General features: G+C 44.0%; 1 protein-coding gene across 4 annotated transcripts in view; it reads left to right on the top strand.

The window, feature by feature from the left end:
• The window catches only part of CERS3 (ceramide synthase 3), a 185,285-nt gene that overhangs the window by 131,385 nt on the left and 33,924 nt on the right, over positions 1–19,976 (top strand). For all 4 annotated transcript variants that reach the window (XR_011030243.1, XM_068275106.1, XM_068275104.1 and 1 more), the window contains one exon: positions 4,586–4,704. Coding sequence is in view for 3 of the 4 variants with exons in the window: in XM_068275106.1 (XP_068131207.1) it covers positions 4,586–4,704 (119 nt within the window). In the remaining variant the exon portion in view is untranslated. The remainder of the gene's footprint in view (positions 1–4,585; positions 4,705–19,976) is intronic.

Raw genomic sequence — 19,976 nt, 5'->3', positions numbered from 1 at the left:
ATTTTGTTGACAGGTGGTCTTATGAGGGGGCGAATTTTGTGGAACCGGTCATAAGCAGGGTGGCCTTTTAGATGACAGGTTGTATTGGGCCTGATCTGATGGATAGGAGTGCTAGGGGGGGTGACAGGAGGTGATTGATGGGTGTCTCGGGGTGGTTAGAGGGGAAAATAGATGCAATCAATGCACTGGGGAGGTGATCGCTGATCGGAAGGGGGTCTGAGGGGGATCTGAGGGTTTGGCCGAGTGATCAGGAGCCCACACGGGGCAAATTAGGGCCTGATCTGATGGGTAGGTGTGCTAGAGGGTGACAGGTGGGGACAGGAGGTGATTGATGGGTGTCTCAAAGTGTGATTAGTGAGGGGAATAGATGCAAGCAATGCACTGGCGAGGTGATCAGGGCTGGAGTCTGAGGGCGTTCTGAGGGTGTGGGCGGGTGATTGGGTGCCCTAGGGGCAGATAGGGGTCTAATCTGATGGATAGCAGTGACAGGTGGTGACAGGGGGTGATTGATGGGTAGTCAGTGGGTGTTTAGAGAGAACAGATGTACACAATGCACTTGGGAGGTGATCTGACGGCGGGTCTGCAGGCGATCTGATGGTGTGGGTGGGTGATCAGATTGCCCGCAAGGGGCAGGTTAGGGGCTGATTGATGGGTGGCAGTGACAGGGGGTGATTGATGGGTGGTAGTGACAGGGGGTGATTGAGAGGTGATTGACAGGTGATCAGTGGGTTATTTCAGGGAAGAACAGATGTAAATAATGCACTGGCGAATTGATAAGGGGGGGTCTGAGGGCAATCTGAGCGTGTGGGCGGGTGATTGGGTGCCCGCAAGGGGCAGATTAGGGTCTGATCTGATAGGTAACAGTGACAGGTGGTGATAGGGGGTGATTGATGGGTAATTAGTGGTTGTTTAGAGGAGAGAACAGATGTAAACCATGCATTTGGGAGGTGATCTGACAGCGGGTTTGTGGGCGATCTGATGGTGTGGGTGGGTGATCAGATTGCCCGCAAGGGGCAGGTTAGGGGCTGATTGATGGGTGGCAGTGACAGGGGGTGATTGACAGGTGATCAGGGGGGATAGATGCATACAGTACACAGGGGGGGGCTCTGGGGAGAATCTGAGGGGGGGGGGGGTGATCAGGAGTCCCCAGGGGGCAGTTTAGGGAATAAAAAAAAATAGCGTTGACGGATAGTGACAGGGAGTGATTGATGGGTGATTAGGGGGTGATTGGGTGCAAACAGTGGTCTGGGGGGTGGGCAGGGGGGGGGGTCTAAGGGGCGTTGAGGGCGATCAGGGGGCAGGGGGGGGAGATCAGTGTGCTTGGGTGCAGACTAGGGTGGCTGCAGCCTGCCCTGGTGGTCCCTCGGACACTGGGACCACCAGGGCAGGAGGCAGCCTGTATAATAGGCTTTGTATACATTACAAAGCCTATTATACATGGGGCAGCGGCGATCGGGCAGCTAGTAACCCGCCGGCGCTTCAGAACGGCCGGCGGGTTACAGTGCGAGGGGGCGGAGCCTGTCGCCGGCGGCTGATCGCGTCAAGAATGACGAGATCGCCACATAACAACGCCCGCCGATGGGCGTATTGCGGTCGTTTGGGCCCAGCCCTTGCCGCCGCCCATCGGCTTACTTTACTACATACTGTTTAACATTGTAGTGAGAGGTAAGGCTTAAATGGCAGAATTGAGCTAGTCACCATTAGCCCAGTGAGGGTTTTTATGCTTCATAGGTTTAGGTGGTATTTACAAGGGTGGATCAATGAATCAATGATTTTTTTTTTATTTATTATTATTTCCCACCATACTTTTCTCTCAACACACGCTCAACAAAACTGCCTGATTGTCGTCCGATTTTAGTCTGTTTTAGACTGTTGAACGACAATCAGACGTCTGTACATGTGCAAACGACTTGACGAGCGACAGATAACAGGCGTTGCACCCAAACCAACAGTCGGATCTATGTTGGCCGACGGTCGTCTGATATCGTGCTGTTGGTCCGTGTGTACAAGTAGTTTCAATGACTTTTAAATGACTTGTACTTGTTTTCAATGTGTAAACTGTCGTTCCGTGCACAGTATGTAAATGAGTTGGTTGTTTATCCATCCGGATGTGCGGGCATTCCGGTCGTGCGGTAAGTCGGGTCGTGCGGTTCGTTGTGTCGTGCGGGTGGTCTTTTGCATGCTGTGCGCTTGTTGAACGTGTGTATGTAGCTTAAGACAATCAGAGCTCCAGCATCTTTAAAGGAATCACGAGGTGTAAATAAACTGATGAGATAAACCATTGTATCTATCCTCCATCTCCTAAAAAAAAATATTTTTTTAGATATCCCACAGTTTTATATCTAAATCTACTTGTTTTTATGGTTTCATTGCCTCTGCTCAATGACATATTGATTGAAGCAAGAAGTTTTGAATCAGAATAATACCATTTATTGGCTAACTAACTTAAAAATATATATATGAGTAAACTTCTGGTGTTTAAGCCCTCGTCAGACTGAATCCTGTATGCTTACAAGACAAAACAAATATTCATTAAAGTGTGCTAGAACTAAAAATCTATGAACTGTTGGCTCTTTATCACTTTTCTGCTCTCAGAAGCCATTTACTGCTAGGAAAGTGTTTCATGGTTATAATTCCTTATCGTTAAGGAGTATGCTATAGTCCGACCTGTACAGAAACTGTCACTTGCATACCTGATGTTTAGCTCTTTAAGGCAAAGAAAGAAAGAAAAAAGGGACACAACATAGTAATTTGTGTGCTTTGCACTGTACATCAACATGTCTATCTCCCTATGTCACATTTACCTGTATCCTTTAAGGGAACCGAGCATTAAATCAGAATTGTGCTGTAAATATTGTTACCTTACACACTGTATGTGATATAGGTATCATTTTTTTTATAAATAAAGGATCATACTTTAATTTATTTTGCAAAATGATCCTTCCCAGTCCTCCCCTGACCCTGAGTGACCACGGAAATAGGCATCAGGTCAGAGGGCCTGACACTCCTAGTCGGGGCTGGATGGTTTATGAGCATCAAGAGGATATTGGGGGACAACTAACAGTGCAGTAATTCTACACAAACGTGCCAGAAGCTATATATTGCCTCATTATCTCGCATAAGGTTCACCTCTGCTCTATTGCCAGCTTTGGGACCCATGCCACGTGAAACTTCGTATATTAGTGCTCTTTTGAATCCACTGAGAATGTTGTTCACACTGATCACAGAGGTGTTGTCTATCACCCATAAACTTGCTTCAGATTTGGCATTAAGAATGTGTAATAGAGGAAGAATCCCCTCATTCTCCTGCAGAGTAACTGCATATCACTCTGAAGGTACCCATACATACATCAATTTTCTCATTTAATTTCCAAATGATTTACGGTAATCACTATTCCAATCTGCCAGATCTCTATTGTCCAAACATGTCTGATCAAATTTCAATTGATTTTGGCCTAAAAGCTATCAAAACAGAACATTTCTATTGATCGGGATGAGGCAGGAGTGGTGGTCGATTGATGGGCATAGTGTTGAACTGCATCGAACAGTGAAACCTCGTAGTTCAATCAATTTTTCAATAGATTTTCTGCTAAAACCTATTGAAAGTCAATGTATTGTTTGTGGTACTAGGAATTACGTGCATTGGCAAGTCTAGATGTACCCACAATTGGATTGCCTAGGGCCTGATTGGTGTTCAGGGTTTCTGTCTACATACACCTTCTACATATACTCCTACCCAGAGCTACTTATATACCATAAGTTGTTTTGGGTTTTCCAATTGGGATTTAGTTTATGTAGTTTATCTTTGATCTAGTTTATAACCAAAGGATCTGATTTTTTTTTTTTTATACATTATAGCCTATTGATGATATACAATAACCTTATTGTTCTATTTTTTGTGTAAACTTCAATGTTAATGAATGTTTTCAGTTTCTTTAACAAACAAAATAAAAAGGACATAACGACAAAGGCTTAGCTATAAATCGAAGACCAACACTTTACCAGCCTCCTTATCCATGCTGGCAATGACAGGCTAGGGTGATGGCCAGCAGGGTAGTGTGTCAGCTAGGTTTTGTTCCCAGAAGCTGATGCTATCTTAGTATAGCTTTAAAATTGCAAAGCTTTGGCAGTTATGAAATGTGTTTTATGTTGCAACCTTTCGATCAGCATGGAAAGTAGTGGAGTCAGGACCATACGGTGAGGAGTTGAAGTCCAGGTTTGTTTGTTTTTTTACCAACCACACAGCCCTAAATTTTGGGCAGTTTATTGGTTATGTACATGTTGGAAAATGTCTGTAGGGGGCGGGAGGGGAGGAAAAAGCTCGATCAATTCTCAATACATTTCTACTGAAATCCATTGAAATTGAATCTGCCATTATAGGGTAGGATTTGATCGATAGTGATCAGTCCCCTTGGCATATCGGGCAATAATCGATGGGGTCACAGTCAAATGATATGTTTTAAGTAGTAGGGGTAAGTTGGAGGGAAGAAATGCATTCAAATGAGATGAGAAAATAAACTTTCCCTGCAGACAGTGTCCTCCTCCTCTGTGGCATGTAAATAATTGTGAGCTTCTCTTTTTCCAGGCAGAAGTCTATGGCCTTGCAAAGAAGGCCAGTCGCACAGCAGTGCAGGTAGAAAGATGGTTCAGGAGGAGGCGGAACCAGGACCGGCCTGCAGTCATAAAGAAGTTTCAGGAATCCTGGTAAGCAAAGGTCACCTCTGCTGTTAAAGTGTAATGCCCCAGTCCAGGCACTGTTTTTGTATGCCTATAATAAAAGATAAAATTAAATTTATACATAAAAAGTTTGGTAACATTTTTTTTTTTTGTAAAATGAAGAACAATACCTGCCACACACATTCATATATCTATGTGCTCTATAACAACATCCAGATGCCTACTCACTCCCGCCCCAGCAGTTTGAAGCCACACCTCTCACATAGAGATGATAGGCTATCAGCCAGTAGGAAGGCGGGACTTCAGCTGCCACTGTGATCAGTCACCTTGTATGTCCAGGTGACTGAAGAGGGAATATTTCATATCTACTGGCCACGAGCAGGCAGCTGTAGGTCACTGAATTGGTGAGAATCTATGAATTGGTGCAGCAGATATTTTTCTTTATCTTACAAACACTAGGAGGTTGTTGTTTTTTTTCCACAAGATTTTTTTATGCATAATTAATTGAAACGACGTTCTTCAATCCTCATATAGCAAATTGTCCTTAACTGGGACTATATAGTATGGAGTCAAACTTTCCAAATACAATTGCTCCCCTGGTACAAAATCCTCCTACAGGTTCTTTCACACAGTGGGGTACATTCTCAAAACAATGTTAATTTACTTGCACACAAAAAATGAATGGGCTAACCTCAATGACTAGTGACCTCCTCCCTCCCCTAACCTGTTCCCTGGTGTCTAATGCTTCCCTCCCTGATAAAGTTCCCTGGTGTCTAATGCCTCCCTCCCTGATACAGTTCCCTGGTGTCTAGCAGTCCTCCCTCCCCTATACAGTTCCCTGGTGTTTAGTGGTCCTCCCTCCCATATACAGTTCCCTGGTGTCTAGTGCCCCCTCCCTCTCCCATATAGTTCCCTGGGGTCTTGTGGCCCTTTGCCTCCCCTATACAGTTCCCTTGTGTCTACTGACCCCCCATACAGTCCCCTGGTGTCTAATGCTTGCTCCCTCCCTCCCCCACGTGGCTTCCCTGGTGATCTAGAGCTTCACCTACAATATAGCTTAGTTTCCCTGGTGGTCTAGAGCAGCGCTTCCCAACAATGTCCTTAAAGGGATACTGTAGGGGGGTCAGGGGAAAATGAGCTGAACTTACCCGGGGCTTCCAACCTGTCCCCCGCAGACATCCTGTGTTGGCACAGCCACTCCCGATGCTCCGGCCCCGCCTCCAGTTCACTTCTGGAATTTCTGACTTTAAAGTCAGAAAACCACTGCGCCTGCGTTGCAGTGTCCTTGCTCCCGCTGATGTCACCAGGAGTGTACTGCGCAGACACAGACCATACTGGGCCTGCGCTGTGCGCTCTTGATGACATCAGTGGGATCGAGGACACGGCAACACAGACGCAGTGGTTTTCAGACTTTAAAGTCTGAAATTCTAGAAGTGAACCGGAGGCGGGGCCGGAGCATCGGTGAGTGGCTGCGCCAACACAGGATGTCTGCGGGGGGCCGTTAGAAGCCCCCCTGTAAGTTCAACTCATTTTCCCCTGACCCCCTACAGTATCCCTTTAAGTACCACCAACAGTGCATGTTTCGCAGAAAACCACAAACATTCACAGGTGAGGTGATTAGTGTCTCAGCAGAGCTGATTAACTACCTCTGTGGATTTCCACAAAACATGCACTGTTGGTGGTACTTGAGGACAGGGTTGAGTCAGAGTTTGACATGAGCTGTAGTATAAGAAAGCCTTTAGATTAAAAAACAAAACAGATTTAGCAACCCCTGCTTACAAGAATCTCTGACACCCTCTACTGCACAGGTGTCGAACTCCAGGCCTGGAGGGCCAGATCCATACCAGTGTTTAGAATGGACTGAGAAAGAGAGGAATGTGGTCTACCCGATGGACCACACCTTTCCTGATTCAGACCCATCAATTAATTTGAGCTGGTTAAAAAATGTATGAGGTCCTCTGCCCTCGAGGGTTTAGTTTGACATCCCTGCTCTACTGTATATCTTTGCTGAAAGTTTGTAATGGAAAAAAGGAGGAAGTACAACACCGTGAACTGCGTATATGGCAACTGTACACCTTTACTAATGGAGATAAGTTACTTAGATTCCCCTGAACTCCCACTTGGCACCTTTGGTAGAGAAAGGTCCAGAAACGGGACAGTGACTGCCAGGCATGCTCCACAAAACTTTACAAACACTATTTTATGTAAGTAACTTAACATCTGTTATCTATATAACACTACTGTACCTTGTATGTTTGTGGATGCTATTGTACTACGTATCATAGTGGATAAAGGTGTACTATGTATCATTGTGGATGCTAGTGTACGATGTATCATAGTGGATAAAGGTGCACTATGTATCATAGTGGATAAAGGTGTACTATGTATCATTGTGGATGCTGGTGTACTATGTATCATTGTGGATGAAGGTGTACTATGTATCATTGTGGATGAAGGTGTACTATGTATCATTGTGGATGAAGGTGTACTATGTATCATTGTGGATGAAGGTGTACTATGTATTATTGTGGATGCTAGTGTACTATGTATCATTGTGGATGAAGGTGTACTATGTATCATTGTGGATGAAGGTGTACTATGTATCATTGTGGATGCTAGTGTACGATGTATCATTGTGGATGAAGGTGTACTATGTATCATTGTTGATGCTGGTGTACTATGTATCATTGTGGATGAAGGTGTACTATGTATCATTGTGGATGAAGGTGTACTATGTATCATTGTGGATGAAGGTGTACTATGTATCATTGTGGATGAAGGTGTACTATGTATCATTGTGGATGCTAGTGTACGATGTATCATTGTGGATGAAGGTGTACTATGTATCATTGTGGATGCTAGTGTACTATGTATCATTGTGGATGCTAGTGTACGATGTATCATTTTGGATGAAGGTGTACTATGTATCATTGTGGATGCTAGTGTACTATGTATCATTGTGGATGCTAGTGTACGATGTATCATTGTGGATGAAGGTGTACTATGTATCATTGTGGATGAAGGTGTACTATGTATCATTGTGGATGCTAGTGTACTATGTATCATTGTGGATGCTAGTGTACGATGTATCATTGTGGATGAAGGTGTACTATGTATCATTGTGGATGAAGGTGTACTATGTATCATTGTGGATGAAGGTGTACTATGTATCATTGTGGATGCTAGTGTACGATGTATCATTGTGAATGAAGGTGTACTATGCATCATTGTGGATGCTAGTGTACGATGCATCATTGTGGATGCTAGTGTACGATGTATCATTGTGGATGCTAGTGTACGATGTATCATTGTGGATGCTAGTGTACGATGTATCATTGTGGATGCTAGTGTACGATGTATCATTGTGGATGCTAGTGTACGATGTATCATTGTGGATGCTAGTGTACTATGTATCATTGTGGATGAAGGTGTACTATGCATCATTGGGGATGCTAGTGTACTGTGTATCATTGTGGATAAAGGTGTACTATGTATCACTGTGGATGCTAGTGTACGATGTACCACTGTGGATGCTAGTGTACTATGTATCACTGTGGATGAAGGTGTACGATGTATCACTGTGGATGAAGGTGTACGATGTATCACTGTGGATGAAGGTGTACGATGTATCACTGTGGATGCTAGCAGGGCTGTGGAGTCGGGCAATTTTGGGTGCTCGGAGTCGGGAAAAAATGCACCGACTCCGACTCCTAATGAATTTGTAACTGTAATTAAAATAGAAAATATGATAAAATGTTCTATTTCTCAGATAATAGTAATTAAATATAATGTATATATACAGTATATATACAGTAATAGCTGTGCTTAGTCCACAAAAATGAAATCAAAAACCAATCAAAATGAGTTACTTGTGCTGCTTCAATAAAGCAGTCCCCGATTTTTAAGGTCAGATATACATATCTGATTGTGACTGTATATATGATGTGTACACAGGAATCTCTTATATATACTAAATAACATCTATGCTGTAAGAATAAAGCCTGATGTGTAGCCGTGTCACTAATAGAGATGGTCAACGAGATGGAAATAATTCTGCATTGATGCTGATTTATGCAAATGTATGCACTCTCTTTGCTCATGAAATCAAATAATTTGATCTGTTATTAAAATTTGGTTTGGTGACTACAAATTAAAGGGTAACGGAGACGGATGAAAAGTAAAGTTTTTACATACCTGGGGCTTCCTCCAGCCCCCTTCAGGCTAATCAGTCCCTCACTGTCCTCCACCACCCGGATCTTCTGCTATGAGTCCTGGTAATTCAGCCAGTCAGCGCTGTCTGGCCGCATGCCGCTCCCACAGCCAGGAACATTCTGCACCTGCGCAATAGTGCTGCACAGGTGTAGTATGCTCCTGGCGGCGGAGTGTGTGCATGCGCACTACGCCCGACTGGCTCAAGTACCTGGACTCATAGCAGAAGATGCAGGTGGTGGAGGAGGACAACGATGGACTGATTATCCTGAAGGCGGCTGGAGCCTTGGAGGAAGCCCCAGGTATGTATAAAACTTTAATTTCATCTGTCTCAGGTTTACTTTGTTACACAGTAGTACTATACTCTACATATGCACTCTCCACAGAGCTGCAGGGGATCCAATGAGAATGCTGTGCACATTGAACACAGAGGTGTTGTCTGTTTACAATCTCCTCATTCCCCTGCAGAGTACCTGCACATCACTCTTACATGTACCCACACTTACATTGCCTAGGGCCTGATAGATGTTCTTTGTTCCGGTTTGTACCTTTTACAAGTACTCTTACCAAGGACTAGTTTTAGTCTAAAGGGAATATAGTAGTCTACATATCCTTCTCACTTCAGTTGTCTTGTAAAATTCCTAAGCGTTGGCAGTTAAGAAACGAATTTCATGTTACATACTTTTAATCAACAAAATTGTAATATGCAAATTAGAGGAGTCGGAGTCGTGGAGTCGGAGTCGGTGGAATCCTAAACTAAGGAGTCGGAGTCGGTGGATTTTTGGACCGACTCCACAGCCCTGGATGCTAGTGTATACGATGTATCACTGTGGATGCTAGGGTACGATGTATCACTGTGGATGCTAGGGTACGATGTATCACTGTGGATGCTAGGGTACGATGTATCATTGTAGATGCTAGTGTACGATGTATCATTGTGGATGCTAGTGTATGATGTATCATTGTGGATGCTAGTGTACGATGTATCATTGTGGATGCTAGTGTACGATGTATCATTGTGGATGCTAGTGTATGATGTATCATTGTGGATGCTAGTGTACGATGTATCATTGTGGATGCTAGTGTACGATGTATCATTGTGGATGCTAGTGTACGATGTATCATTGTGGATGCTAGTGTACGATGTATCATTGTGGATGCTGGTGTACGATGTATCATTGTGGATGAAGGTGTACGATGTATCATTGTGGATGAAGGTGTACGATGTATCATTGTGGATGAAGGTCTACGATGTATCATTGTGGATGAAGGTCTACGATGTATCACTGTGGATGAAGGTGTATGATGTATCACTGTGGATGCTGGTGTACGATGTATCATTGTGGATGCTAGTGTACGATGTATCATTGTGGATGCTAGTGTACGATGTATCATTGTGGATGCTAGTGTACGATGTATCATTGACAAGACAAATAACATTTATATTGCGCTTTTCTCCATTGTGGATGCTAGTGTACGATGTATCATTGTGGATGCTAGTGTACGATGCAGCATTGTGGATGCTAGTGTACTGTGTATCATTGTGGATAAAGGTGTACTATGTACCACTGTGGATGCTAGTGTACGATGTACCACTGTGGATGCTGGTGTACGATGTATCGTTGTGGATGCTGGTGTACGATGTATCGTTGTGGATGCTAGTGTACGATGTATCGTTGTGGATGCTACTGTACGATGTATCGTTGTGGATGCTAGTGTACGATGCAGCATTGTGGATGCTAGTGTACGATGTATCATTGTGGATGCTAGTGTACGATGTATCATTGTGGATGCTAGTGTACGATGCAGCATTGTGGATGCTAGTGTACTGTGTATCATTGTGGATAAAGGTGTACTATGCATCACTGTGGATGCTAGTGTACGATGTATCATTGTGGATGAAGGTGTACGATGTATCATTGTGGATGCTAGTGTACGATGTATCGTTGTGGATGCTAGTGTACCTTGTATCGTTGTGGATGCTAGTGTACCTTGTATCGTTGTGGATGCTAGTGTACGATGTATCGTTGTGGATGCTAGTGTACTATGAAGTGAAGAGAAGATGCAGAAGACCAGCTGGAGAAAGTGTCAGCATGGACCCGGGGACTCACGCTGGAAGATCAGGTAATGTATTGCTGCGGCCAGCAGGAGACCAAATGGGGACAGAGAGTAGGCAGCAGCGGCAGCTCCACAGGTTGTGAATCGATTACATGCTGAAATCGATTCAAAATCTGTGTGCATTGTATGGGCAGCCATTAGATACCTCTCAGATTAGATTCGATCAGAGAGGGATCTATCTGTTGGTCTATCTGGTGGCAATCGCCCAAGTGTATGGCAGCCTTAAGTGTGTAAATTGAGTCTTTGGTAGTGATTGTTGATGTCAGTGTAAATGTTGTCATTTGTGCCTGTGTGCTTTGCATGTTTATGGATGTGAGCATACAGTATGCTTCTCTGGATGAGATTGTATGATGTGATTTTGTGGCTTAAGGTGCCCATACACTCGTCAGATTGGCAGCAGATAGATAAGAAATGCATCTGATGATCTATCTGATGCGTTTTTAGAACATTTTTTACCAGGATAGAATTCCAATAGATTTCAGTTTGAAATCTATTGAAATTCGATCTGATGGCATTTTTTTGCCATCAGATTTCCATTAAGGCCAATGCAAACTGATAAGCAATCTCATCAGATCGACCTAAATTTTCCACCCTGTTAGTTCGATGGAAATCCATCGAAATCGATCGATCGAATCGAGCGATCGATTGGACAACCGATTTGCGATCGATCGATCGGGATCGATCGGTCGGCCAGAAAATCGTCTGAGTGTATGGGCCCCTTTAGAGTGCACATTGTTCTGTGATTAGGAGTGTGTACTGTGTGTTTACTAAGTGAGGATATATTTTTTTATTGTTTGTAGGTGAGAGTTCATTGTCTTTGTGGATGACAGTTAACGTTGGAGATGATTTACTAAGGATGGAGTATATAAGTGATCCAGCAAATCCTAGGGAATGCTAGAGTATGACGGTGGAATAGTTGGATGGGTGGATGAGTAATAGGTGGATGAGTTGCAAAACTAATTTTGCCAGCTATACGATGCGCTGCAGCACTGTGGTGATAAAACGTGCAGCACAGAACTGGTAGGGGAGAAATCCACATTTCCTTGAGGCCGGTTTCACACTAAGAATTGGCGGCATCCGTGCGGCCCCCAGGTCACACCACCTAAAACAGGCCTTAGGGGATTACCATGTTAGTATGCGGTAATCCCCTTCTCTGTCTGACAGCCAAGCAGGGAGTGACGCTCTTTTGCACTTACTGTATATACACAACTAGAAGTCTAGAAATGTAAGTCTGATTCACTAAATAAAAGTATAGTGGTCAACTTCCTACACGAGTCACAAGCAACACTGAGCACGCTGAGTAATGCGTGTAACTATTAGTGATGTTCCCATTTACAGTAATTTTCCCTTGATAAAGGAAATGCCAAGAAAACACAGGCCTGAAAGTCCTGGCCTCAACAATTAACAAGGAAAGGGGCAGGGGGAAAAGTCCTGGGCTCCAGGAATGGGGTGAATAATTGCTGCACTTGGGGGGCAGGAGAGTTAATGGCTTCAATAATGTATGCAATACAGTCATTAACCCCTCCTGGACCCCACGTGCAGCTGTTAATTCTACCAAGTGCAGCCATTAACTTTGCTGGGTAGACTTATACGTTAGTCAATAAAAAATCTCTGCTTAAGAGGGTCAAATGTTGGAGTCGACTTATACACGAGGTCGACTTCTATTCGATATACAGTACTCCTTTTTTGGGGGGAAATACGGACGTGCATGGAAGCGTACTGTACAAATATGCTTCTGCTCACCGCAACGCCACCTTGTAAGTCTTGTTTTTTTTTTAAAACTGTGTTGCCATAGATTTACATGACTTCCGGTCTGCCGCAGATCGATGCAGGTGCCGCACGGTAACGTAGGTATGCAGTCACGTTAGGGGACTTCCGGCACACTGCACCACAGGCAATGTGATTTAACCCATAGACTTACATTGCCCTGCGGTAGGAATGCGGTAAAATCCCGTACCCCAGTGTTAAAGGGCCCTGAGCATTTCATAGCTTTATCACTTAAATCCAGTCCGGATTTTCTGGCTCGCTTGGGTTCTTCACTGTTCCTCAACCTTCGTAAAACTAACCTGCTTTAGTTCACCTTGTGGATGGGGCTGTACTGTCTATCTTTGCAGCTGTAGTATGTGATCTGTCTTTCAGGGTGTGACTGTAGTGGGATTCTTTGTGGAGTGTGCATTGCTTGCAGAATGAAATGTACAGTGTAGTCTTTGTGAATGAGTGCGCACTATGTGACTTGGTTGTTTCAACTTCTTCTTGTGTTTGTGGCTGGGAAGACTTTTTTTTCAGAACACGGAAGATGGTGTTGAATTGCTAGAAATTAATTGTTTATCTTTTTCATTGCTGTGACTTGTCTGTCTGTGAGCGTTCTCAGAGTAATGGCATATTTAGATTCCCTGTGACACCGCAGCTTTGTCAGCTGTTTCTGCTGAATGTGTGGAGTCTCTCTGACCACACCCTACACGCAGAGCCAGGCCTGTAAATGTTCCCAGTCTCTGAATCTGCCCCCCCCCCCCCCCCCCAGTGATATGTGGCTGTAAATAGCTCTTAGCCCAGAAAGGAAACTCTTCATCATTAGTATCCCCATGGGGTTTACCAAGGCAGACAGAAGAGTGTCCTGGGAGGAGGAGCTGTGGGATAGACATGTAAACATTGGAGAGCAGAGCATGCTCTGGAGATCAATATTCAGCTATAAGTCTTCTGGTTAATGATAACTAGTAAATACCATAACATAGTAAACCTGAGGAATACGTGGACAGCTCTTGGTTACCCAGAACCACCTGGCAGGTATAAAGGGCTTAAAGACACCAAGTCCTCTATTAATAAGCAATGCTAAAGTTAATTTTGCCTTCTTAAAACAGAAGGAATTTGCAATAATTCAGCTGTAAGTGAGCAGCTGTGGTTTCCCATGATGCATCTCTTCATATGCAAATAATCTTCATGCCCCTGAAAGCCAGGTGCACATCCAGAACCGCTGATGTATGGTGAGCCTGTAGCTAATACATTTTACAGAGCCACACCAACCCAACAATCATACAGCTTGTTTCAGCGTTATTGGTCCTTATCAGTGCATGATATGAATTGATATGGCTCTATGGGATAGGCAGGGCCGGATTTCTGGCTAGGCCACCTAGGCCATGGCCTAGGGCGGCAGATATTTGGCATTGTATGGGGCGACTGAAGGTCAGTAAAGTGTGTGCAGTGCAGACAGAGGCAGTACTGTAGCAGCTGAAGAGGAAGCGCCCGAACGCGCTATAATACATCATGCCGCCAGCTGGAGTCTGCACAGCGCACTTCCTCTCCTCTGAGTCAGTCCTATGAGTCACCTCCACTACCACTGATTGAAGCCGCCCTGCAGTGGGCGGCGCGGACAGGCTGGAGGGGCTCTCACCTATCACATATTCTTGCCCGCACTTATGTGCGGGGCTCCGACGCAACTTGCAGAGCTCCCAGGCTTCTTTTTTTGGGAAATAGGCTTGTGGAACAGCGCAGCCAATCGCAGCGCTCACAAGCAACAGAGAGGAGCCAAGATATCCAATAGCGTGGCTCGGGGAGTGGCTTATCCAGCACCGTGATGTGACGTCATGTCACACACACATGGAGGCAGCTGGCGGCAGAAGAAAGATCCTGGAGGGGGCCAGGGTACAAGCACGGAACAGCCAGGCAGAGAGAAACTGAAGACACGAACTGTAATAGAGGTTAGCTTAATGCGATGTCTGCTTCCCAGGAATGTTAGGCATCTCTTAATGTATTGAAAGGCTGGGCTGGCCAAGTGAATTCTCCCCCTCCCTCCCCCCACTCACCGATGACCCTGGTGTGTGCGACTGCACAAGAGTCTCCCAGACAGGACACATGGTGCCAGCTGCATACAGGAATTCTGCTTGTTGTCTTGTCACAAGACTTTGTTAGGTAGCCTGATTACAACGTGCAGGTGGTCACCTGATCCCTGAGGTAATATAGGTTTTGGCTGTGTATGTGGGTTTTTTTATTTTAGTTAATCCAGCAATACCAATACCTTTTACTTTTATGATAATTGCATTATCCCTGCTATCATGTCACTAGATTTCCTCAGAGGAATTTACCATCTTATCCCTGTCCTCATGTTACTATAACCATCCACACAGGATCTTACAATCTAATCATTAATGTTATGTTCCTAATGGCTGTTACACACAGTGATATTTTCTGGAAGATTTACTTCCAGATTGATTATTTCCAGCATGTCTGATCTGATTTCAGATTGATTTTTACATTCACTTCTATGGAAGATCGATTGGAAAGCAGATCGGACATGTTGGAAATAACCGATCTGGCAGTAAATCTGCCAGAGATTCTCATTGTGTGTACCATGCATGACTATCCACAGAGGAGTTAACAATTTGATCCCAGCCATTATGTCACGAACTACAAACAGAGAAGCTTACTATCTAATCCCTGCTGTGATGTCACTAACTTTCCATAGAGGGTTTTACAATCTAATCCCTGCCTTCATGTTACCAACTATCCACAGAGGAACCTACAATCTGATGCCAGTAGCTAGTAACTGTACTCTCTAATATTTGATGTAAATCATGTCACTGAGGGTAAAGTGTGTTTGTTGTTGTTTTTTTCTTTTTTGGGGGGGAAGGGGGGGGGGGGGGGCACCTGGTGATAGTTGGCCTTGGGCGGTAAAAAGTACAAATCCGGCCCTGGGGATAGGGCTTGGACCAGTCCATATAGTAAGTGAGGCATAAAAAGTGTCTACATTTACTACGCATCACATTCTGATCACCTTGATAGTTTCAGAACCTGTAGGGCTTAAAGGGAACCTTAACTAAAAAAAAAAGAAAAACATGAGTTTTACTTACCTGGGGCATCTACCAGCCCCCTGCAGTCATCCTGTGCCCTTGCAGTCACTCATGACTCCTCCGGTTCCCTGCTGCCAGCTAGTTTCGTTTTCGCCGACTAGGAGTCGGCCGGCCACCATGCGTACATTTTTACGCATTCCTGCTGGTGCAGAAAGCTATCGCACACATTAACAAGTACATTTTTATGCATTACAGGCACAATGCGTATAACTGTACTTGTTAATGTCTGCGATAGCTTTCTGCACCAGCGGGAATGCGTAAAAATGTACGCATGGTGGCCGGCCGACTCCCAGACGGCAAAAACGAAACTAGCTGGCAGCAGGGAACCAGAGGAGCCATGAGTGACTGCGAGGGCACAGGATGGCTGCAGGGGGCTGGTAGATGCCTCAGGTAAGTGAAACTCATGGTTTTTTTTTTTTTTTTAGTTAAGGTTCCCTTTAATATAGTGATGGAACCTGAATTCTATGGGTGGTCCACTGGGTGATTTTCAAAAGAACTGTGGATTTCTGCGGCACTTCGTACGTTAGAAGCCGCAGTCTATGAAAATGAATAGGGAATAGTGGTCAGGTGTGTATGTTTTACTATCGCTCGCTGTGCATTGCCTTGACTGGGGGGTAAGCCACCAGCATTATTTATTATAAGGACAGGAAACCAGCATGTAGGTTGAGGGGCAGCATGGTGGCGTAGTGGTTAGCGCTCTCGCCTTGCAGCGCTGGGTCCCAGGCTAGACTCCCAGCCAGGTCAATATCTGCAAGAAGTTTGTATGTTCTCCTAGTGTCTGTGTGGGTTTCCTCTGGGCAAAGGATAAGTTAATATCCTAGATAAGTTAATTGGCTTCCCCCTAATAATTGGCCCTAGAGTATGATACATACACCACACAGTACATACATAGACATCTGACTATGGTAGGGATTAGATTGTGAGCTCCTCTGAGGGACAGTTAGTGACAAGACAGTATATACTCTGTGCAAAGCTGCGTAAGATGTTGGTGCTATATAAATAATAATAATAATGCCTGGCAAGCTGTTTATTTGTAAATTTTAAAAGCTTTTCCTGTTGACCAGTTGCCTTGACAGAGTGTAACAAGCAGTCCTAAGACCCCTTACAGTATCTTTGTGTAAGTAGTATAAAATATTAGTCAATAAACCGCACAGTGTGCGGTAATTGTATTGCTTCTGCAGGTTGCTTGATGTCTTCAAGGTTCTTCTCCAGGCTCTCCATCTTGATCCGTTGCCTCCTATATTGATACAGAGTGCACTTCTCCGCTGTTGTGAAAATTAGCCTTCCTGAAGGATCTTGCCATATTTTTTTGTAACTGGTGATCTCTATCATCTTCTCCATGTTGCTTGTAGACTTGTATATAGTTTGAAGACACTGCCAGCAGAATCCTTCCTCTTTTGAGATCTGGCATGGAAATGTATAGATGGGTTGGTGGAGCTCAACTTTGTCAGTGGCAGCAGAAACTGCAAACCAGTGGCTTGCCTTATTTGCACATATCACGAACACTTGCATCTCTCTGCCACTGTATCCTGCTGCACCCATCTATAAATTTGGTAATTCACATTACTGGCAAATGGGTAAGAGGTCTCAGGAATATCCTTAGGAGCTAGTCTAGATGAGGCGACCCAACAGGAAATCTCATAGACTATAGCTTTGTACACATGCATGACTAAAGTCGGCTGTGGTGGTCGATAGCAACCACCTCAGCTGATAGTCAGCCGTGTGTATAGTGGCCCCTAATTGCCGCCCCTCAAGCGATCTGCCTGGTGGATCAACTTCATTGTGCACACCGCTCCCCCTCCCACCGCATGACGTCATGTTCCCGCCACTCCGTCGTCCCTCCGAATAGCAACACAATGCGTCATCGGCTATATAGCTGTATCATGTTTGTTTTATGTTCTGTTTGTATGGCAGCTGGTTTAAGTTCTGTTCTTGTTGTCTGTAGCTTTGTTTACTTATTCAAACAATAGCCTCATGCTAGGTACACATGAGAATTTCTGTCAGATTGATCAATTCTTAAACATGTCCCATCTGATGTCCGATCTTATTTCTGATCATTTTCCGATCGATTTTCCGTTCACTTCTTTGGGAAATCAGATCGGATATGTTGGAAAAATCTCATTGTGTGTACCTAGCATTAGATAAGACCAGGACTAGCTAGGTTTTGCTGGGATCTTCTGTACAAAAATAGTGTGTGACAAGACCAGGGAGAGACCTGCCTTGCAAAGAAGGGCGATCTCCGTATTTCCGTTTGGGAGATTTGTAGTTGGCAGCAAACTAAAATGGGAAAAAATGCATTTTAATAGCCTAAAAATGACAAGCACTCTTATGGAGCACTGATGTGTACAGTTCTATTACCCATTACACGCTCACGTTTTGCCTGCCAATAAATGTCTCTCACTCGGAGTGGTCAGAGGTCTACCTTGCTGAGCCACCGCTCTTCCAGGCCCGCTCTGACTTCTCCCCATGTCATGCGTTTGATGTGGAGCTCTTGCTGGGAAGACGTTATGCATTTTTTATGCAGAAATCTTGATAATCAGTTAGCAGATTAGAGGTTCCCCTGTGAGTAATAATGAGCATTTCCCTTGTGTGGCTCTGCTGCGCCCTGTGGATGAACTCTTACCATTCTAGTTATTATGAATGATACTTACCTTGGCTGCATTGCGTGCAAACGCAGCACCATCAACTTCCCAAAGGCAACTGCTCCCAATTAAATATTTTCAGTAAAATGATTAACTAGCTTTGAGTAATCTTTCTCATGAAAGATTGTTTGATTGAGGAATTAAGCAATGTCTGGGGAATCCAGGTAGCCTGGGGGGCTGTAAAGCTACATGTTATCTTTATTTTTTCTCTCCTATGTTGAGTTGCTGGCTTTATATGTGAGGCAGTGAGGAATATTAGCTGGGGTCTTACATGTATGCTCTGCTGAGCAGCCTATTGAGGGGTTTCTAACTGGGGAAGCTTTCTGTTACACTAGCTGACTTTTAAGGGCCTCACATTTAATGTAGTGTAATTAAAGGCAGCATGAGATCTCTGGGGGCTATAATTACCCATTCCCAGGAGAGCAATCAGATGTAATTTCTTAGTGCTGTGCTACACCAGCCAAAAAAATGCTTTCATCTCATTTCAGAGACAATGGTCACTGGGGTTAAGTTGCCATCTGCTAATATTCCCATTGTGCAGCATTTAATCAGAAAATTATTCTATAAAAGGAATGAGAGCTCTGTGATGTCAGACATTCATGAAGATGTTACTGAGCGATCTATATTGCAGGGTAAAAGGAGACTGCTGCTGCGTTGATGATTATTACTACTCTGAATGGACTGTGTGAGCCTCCACTACTCTGCATGCCTCTTACTCATGATATATGACTTGAAATTTCAAGTTGTATAACTGTAGATAATTGGCAACCTCATCTTCTCTGCGTTTTTTTGGCTGCATACCAACCCCCTAGGCTTAGTATTTATAATTAATAATTAAACAAGCACCAGCCATAAGAATAATATATTCCTAATTGTGGCAGACTTACAAAACTGTAATCTGCATACCGTTTTGGACTGTTTTTCTATATAGTGTGTCAGCAAATGCTTTGCTAGTGTTTGGCTACACTTTCTCTGTTTTTTCTTCCGTGCTGATGATGTGCCCAAATTAGTCAATTTTATGTGCTTGAATAAGAGACCTTTTTCAATCAACTGGTTCAAATTCTTCAAGAGCGCTAAGATTACCTCTCTGTTTATAAGGTTGACAGCTTATTAGCCTATCTTTTATGCATTGGGCGCCTTCACCGCAGTTTTAAGTGTCTTGTCATACCTCTTTTAGAGGTCATAGTTTTTTAGTTGTTTAAAGCCTAGGTTCTCAACATGTGGTACGCGTACCCCAGGGGGTACTTCTGATGGTTCCAGGGGGTGCTCGGCTTGATAAACTTTACCAATAATAACAAATGTAGAGTTTAAGAAAATGATGCATCTTATTTAAACAATACCAAATTAATATTTTTGCTAATTAAAAGCAATAGTACATGCTTGGAAAGTGTTTAGAACCAATTATCATGTACTACGATCAAATATATATTTGTCAAGGGGTACCTGTGATAATGTTAACTATGCTAGGGGGTACTTGGTGAGTACA

The sequence above is a fragment of the Hyperolius riggenbachi genome, chromosome 3 (assembly GCF_040937935.1).
Source record: "Hyperolius riggenbachi isolate aHypRig1 chromosome 3, aHypRig1.pri, whole genome shotgun sequence".
Taxonomy (NCBI): Eukaryota; Metazoa; Chordata; class Amphibia; order Anura; family Hyperoliidae; genus Hyperolius; species Hyperolius riggenbachi.
This window is presented reverse-complemented; position numbering and strand designations above follow the sequence as displayed.